Source organism: Haemaphysalis longicornis, unplaced genomic scaffold, assembly GCF_048455015.1.
Source record: "Haemaphysalis longicornis isolate Haplotype H1 unplaced genomic scaffold, Haemaphysalis longicornis Haplotype H1 scaffold_13, whole genome shotgun sequence".
Taxonomy (NCBI): domain Eukaryota; kingdom Metazoa; phylum Arthropoda; class Arachnida; order Ixodida; family Ixodidae; genus Haemaphysalis; species Haemaphysalis longicornis.
The window spans coordinates 63,022,171-63,028,170 of record NW_027526233.1 but is presented as its reverse complement, the minus strand read 5'-3'; the positions used below and the strand labels follow the sequence as shown (position 1 = coordinate 63,028,170).

At 46.6% G+C, this 6,000-nt stretch overlaps 1 protein-coding gene across 1 annotated transcript in view; it reads right to left on the bottom strand.

The window, feature by feature from the left end:
* Nucleotides 1-4,293: 4,293 nt before the first annotated feature.
* Nucleotides 4,294-6,000, bottom strand: part of LOC144164078 (uncharacterized) — a 195,644-nt gene continuing 193,937 nt past the window's right edge. The window contains exon 9 of the mRNA XM_077694648.1: nt 4,294-4,407. Within this exon, the coding sequence (XP_077550774.1) occupies nt 4,388-4,407 (20 nt within the window). The 3' untranslated portion in view covers nt 4,294-4,387. The remainder of the gene's footprint in view (nt 4,408-6,000) is intronic.

Here is a 6,000-nt window from a genome sequence, read left to right as displayed (position 1 = left end):
CAATAGTTCTATCTCCCGATTCTTAGTCGGAAGCTGAAAAAAAGAGCGTATGAAGGTGCCTTGAAAACATGAACAATCATATTGTATCGGGATACGGCCAGTTCAGCCGATATAAGGCACAACTGCAAATATCAGTGAAATGAAAGTAAATAATCTCTCGTAGCATCTGATTTCCACTGGAGGCGCGCATTCTCGATAAATCGCAGTCACTTTTCATGCAATTGTTGTGCTTAGTGATTCTTTGCATGGTGAGATGAACGAAGGGTGTGGTTCCTGTGCTCATGGCCGCGGCTTACGTAAATAGCTTGTCGGCTGAGACGTCTCGAAGAAGTTTCTCTCGCCTTGTGCAGAAAACTTGAAGATTTGCAATAAATGTTTAGAGTTATATTGTTTGATTGTCCAATTGAACACCCAGCTGGTATCCAACGCGCTTTAAACCGAATAAAATAATGTAGGCTTCCCCAACATCGGAACAGCCACACTGAGACTTCTTACGATGTTTCTTCGTGCAAATGTAAAACAGTGTTTTTTTCAACATCTACACAATGTGAGAGTGCGAGAGAAGGTCTGTAAGGGAAGCATTACCCCACGGAAGCAATAAAACCTCACTTAAAAATTTATGTTACACATTAAGCGTCCACCGTCAATCAGCAAGCTGCGAACTTCAAGGGCGTTACTATGTACGCATGTGCGCAACCTCTATCAACAAAAATAAATCTGCCGTAAGAGGGCTGCACGCAAAGCTTATCTAGTCCGGTAAAACCATAGAAAATCTCTTGTGAAATTCCCAGCACACAAAATGGGGAACGCATAGTTGCCGAACCATTGCAGCAGCCGGCTCATGCCGTTCACCTTGGCTTTGGAATGGCGAAAACTGAGATAAGCACGCAGAGTACACGCATGGCAACGGGCCCCTCCCATTTTCGTTCCTTCAGGCCTGCCACCTCTTCGGTGAAACGGAACAAACGCGGGTTACCGATGTCACAGCCGGCCTTGAACTGGGGAAAAGCGGTGCGCCGGGAAATAGCTAACGTCCCTTTTTTTTCTGTGGACAAAGGAAGCATGTGATTCGCTAGGGCATGAATTGGCCGGCAGCTGCTGGCAAAGGAGGGTTCTGACTGCTATCTGCGGTCGGGAAGTGAAGGCAGGGCAGTGGGGAGGAACTTTTGTCTGCGCGGCAAAAAGCAACACGCGCGGCGACGCGAGTTAGCGAACACAAGTTTCCCTTGAAAGCCTCTATTCTTCCAGACAAACCTACAGAAGGGAACTGATTGTGCCAACAGAGGAAACGTCTGGGTTGATATCAGGAAGTTTATTTCGTAGCTTGTTCTGCACGCGCTGGCGTGTCACAAACGCAGAGAGTCGATATCCATAACTCCAGAAAGTGTTGAATAAAATCAATACATATACATAAGCACCTTTCAGAATAAACCACTCAGTAAAAGTTGGCCAGATTGGTACTAGCGGTACTAGTAGCGTTGGCATAAGAAAACCGATGACCAACGAACACAACTGCGACTTTTGCTCATTTCAACAAGAAAATGATCTTCTAGAGGTGGACGGTTTTCAAGATTAATAATACCAATTGATATTGTATGACAGAATCCGGGAGTTTAAAAGTGGTTGGAGATAAGAACTGAAAACCCAGTGTAGTGAATGAAGCCTAAGCATTCGTTTCCCACTATAGTGAAAAGTGTATTAAAATATAAGTTCAAAGTTCAGGTAGGTGCCGCCGTCGTAGAGGGCCCAGCCCTCAACATTCTATGCCGTACGTTTCTGGCATAGTGGTGTTGTATACCTCTTGAAAGTGCGTGTGCGTGTTGCATGCACGTCGCCTATTCAAATTCTGGCAAGAAAAAAACTCAACGAATGTTGTTTTTCCGCTGCGTATCAGCCTAAATTATGCCCTATACTGTATAGTTCCTATCGTGTTCATGTATTCGGCGTTTGCTGCCAGAAGTGAGAGCTATCTTCATTGAACACTGTATATCTACGTAAAGATACTCGGTACCCCTGTGCAGCCACAACAGCAAGCTTGTCAGTCATTTCGTTGCACAAAACGTGGCTGTGTGCGGTAAACCTCCCAGCAGTTATTTTAAATGTTTGACTGTTTACAAGAGCTGTCTCAGCGACAGCATATTGATAGTTAGTAGGTAGGAGAATAACACATAGTAGTGTGCATATATTGTTGTTATGCAAAAAGCAATTGGAGGAGGAGGAGGAATAAACTTTATTTGAGCCTTAGGTGCTGCTGTCTGGGCACCCGCGTGGTGGGGGGTTTCCTCTAGTCCGGGATACCCTGGCCTGCACTGGCCACCCGGGTCCTCTCTACCAGGCTAGGCTAGGAGGAGAGGTCGGAGCTGGTGAGTTGTGCCACCCACTGCTCGTAAGTAGGTTGGGGATTGGGAGTAAGGGACGGGGTTTGTTGACACCCCCATACCAGATGGTATAGGGCGCCGGGATGGGGGCAGTATTTGCAAGATGCGGGGTAGAGGGTGGGTTACATTGCATGGAGTAGGGTATTGTGGGGGTAAGAGTTTGTTTGTAGTCGCCGGAGTATTGTACCTTCGGTTCTAGATAGGTGTGGGTGGGGTTCTGGGTATTGTTGGCGCTCGCGCCGGTAGTGGGCGAGTATATCGGCGTATTTTCTCAGGGGCGTGGGCTTGAGGATGTCGCCATCTTGAAGTTTGCCACCCTCTCGGGAAACGGCCCGGTGTGTATGCGCGCGGGCGGCGGCGTGTGCCGACTCATTTCCTTTGAGGGTTTCGCGGCCAGGTGACCAGACAATCTGTAGTTCAGGAAGTCGCTTAATCTGTTTTAGTATAGCCAATGCTGGTTGGGATATTCCTACGATCAAGAAACTGCGGCATGCAGCTTGGGAGTCTGTCAGTATAACTGTGTAGTTTTCGCAAGTGGTGGCAGCTAGGGCGATAGCAACTTCTTCGGCTGTTTCTATAGATTTTGTAATGGTTGTGACTGCGGTTAACTCTTTTTCGTTGGCGTTGGTCACACTGGCAGCGTGCGCAGATTTGTGGGGGTATGCAGAGGCGTCTGCATAGCGACTGAAGGGGAGGTGGTCATACTGCACATGGATTGCTCGTGCTCTTGCTGCTCGTCGTGCCTTGTTATAGGTCGGATGCATGTTACGTCGGATTGGAGCCACTCTGATGTGTTGTCGAATCGGTCCGATGATGCGTGTCTTCTCGTCTTGTTGTTGTGGTATGGACTACCCTAGCCGGCGGAGGCTCGCTCTTCACTAGGTGGTGAGTTGGAGGCGTGTCAATTGAGAAATTCGGTGTGCTTCTTGAATTTCTTCCCACGTATTGTGGACGCCCAGTTGTAGTAACTAGCTTGTTGCCGTTTTTAGGGGCAATCCTAGTGCGGTTTTGTAGGCTTGCCGTATCGCGGTGTTCAGTTTGTTTTGTTCGGAGGGTTTAATTGCACTGTATGCAATCCGGCTGATAAGGATGGCTTGGATTATGCGCAGAGTATCTGATTCTTGGAGGCCAAATCTTCGGTGAGAAACTCGATGGATAATATGCATTAATTGTGAGAGAGTACGTTGGAGTGGAAAAATTGTTTGGACACCCGACCCGTCTTTGGGAATAGTGAGCCCCAGAATTCGGAGGTGGGGGACGTTAAGAACGGGTTGATTATTGATGCTGAGTTCAGGATCCGGTATAGAGTTGGCGCGCTGTTTAGGTGTTCGTTTACACAGTGTAAGTAACGCGGATTTTTCGGGGGCACAATCCAACCCACGGGCTTGCAGGTATTGTCGTACTACTTGGATGGCACTTTGGAGGGCGTCTTGTTGGTCACCTATGGAGCCCGTAGGAGTCCAGAGTGTCAGATCGTCGGCGTATAGGGCGTGTCGCAGGTTGGGGATAGTTGTCAACAGAGGAGGTAGATCTTTCATGCCGATGTTGAACAGTAATGGAGCTATCACTGAGCCTTGGGGGGTTCCTTTAGGCATAGTTTGGAAAACGTCGGAACGGAGGTGCCCGATTCCAACTGTTGCATTGCGATTATTGGACATGTGAAAAAATATAATGAACCCAGGAACGGTTTTCCATCTATTTCGAAAATACCATACATCAATTACACCTCTATAAGTTTGGTCAGATCTTCATTGAAAGGCGACGAAATATTCCAGAGTTTTATACCCCATATATTTTGAGAAATGTTCTATGATTATTAAAACTACAAACTTTCAGAATGAGGAGCAATCACGGAGGAGAACAATCAAAAATAGTTCCTCAAGCACTGTAAGCGCGCTTACGTTAAGAAGCTTACCTTCGCAAGCGCGTTGCCAGGCTTGCAATTGATTGAAGACGGCCAGTGTTCCATAAAAGAAGAAGCTTTCGCCGTTCTGCATCAGAGAAATAGGTCACACCTCGCCGACGACAACTTCAACAAAGAAAAAGAAAACGCTATACCACAACCCACACAGCAAGAATTCTGATTTCATCATTTTTAAATATTTATTTATCTTATACCCACCGCGCCTTGCGGCATTTAGGCCAAGGGTGGATGTGCACACATAAAATCGAAACCCAATAACCAGTGCTATAAAAAAAGATAGAAATAAACACACACAAAATGGCGAAGCGAACAAAAAGCCGTATAAAACTTCAAAAACCTCCAGAACTGTTAAATGAATGCGAAAATACACATTATTATAAAATGTATTTACAGGGTGACTAAAACGTAGTCGATTAGCTCTCGGTATCCTGCACTAGCGCCGAGATCTGAGCTCCAGTCCGGTCCCACAGGCAGTACTATCGATGCGGCTGCTTATTCTCGATACAAGACATACATACCCAGCAGAAGTAGAGTGTCCTTGCTCGCCGGTATACCAACCATGTAGAGCACATATCCATTTAGGCGATTGCTTTGTGGACGCATTACCTCCCTTACAATCACCCACCACTGGAGAAAAGACGAGTCGTCCCGGCTATTTATTGGAGCCATGAAGACCAAACACAAGTTTGGTTTATTGAAAAGACTGCCTCGTTAGAATCATACTGACACCAGTTTTAACGTAAACTTCGCTCAAATAAGCTATATGATAAAGAAAAAAAGGGAATGGCTATGCGACCCACCTTCTCATTTCCCGCAACAGAATCTACGATGTCACACCAGCCTGCTCAGCGTTTGGCAGAGGCAGACAAAAGCTTACGTTCTGCAAGTTTATAAGCAGGCGTAGCTTATAAACATGCAGAACGATCTATTTGTGCTTAAATTTAGGGCACGTTCTTTTTAAAGCAAAAAGAATGCTGGGACAAACAGTGGAAGTTACGAGAGCACAGCAAACATAGAAGTACTGATAGTTACTGCTGTTGGTACTGCGCGCACTATGCTCGATTTAGCTGCACAGCTCTGAGGGGCTTTGGGTTGTCTCAGACGACACCGGCCGATTGACGCAAGCAACGGTGTCTTACGTGACCATATTTGTCGAGCGAGCACTATGTTTCCCGAGACGAATATTTTCTCCCAGAAGAACAAAAACAAGACAGGTTTAAATACGGCTTCCCAAGTATGGTGGCCCAATCTAGGTTCAGTAACGTAAACAAACGCGCGGACGCCGTGGTAGGGTACCTCCTCGCCAGCGCCGTAAAGGTTGGAGACACCCTTTGAATGGTGCCGTGCCATCAAAATTGGGTCAACTTAATCAATGCGTTGTTATTATCGTTTCCCACGAGACCCAGCAGCGCGAAACAGATAATAAAATTCAAACTTCGCCAGTAAACCGCGTTGTGGCGATACTTTTAGCACGGTTTTGATAAAATAACTACCTTCGCGGCGAGCGAGTGACCCAATATGGTTGAGCGTATACGTGTCTCTACCCTGTACGGCGAACGCGTGAATAAAGCCACCCTAGGCTGCAGATCGGTCGGTTCCTGTGATGTCATTGCAGACCACGAAAACACACGATTCAGCAGGAAGATCAAAATTTCAACAGAAATCGGTTTTTTCTAAGTGCCTAAGCATCGTTTGTAT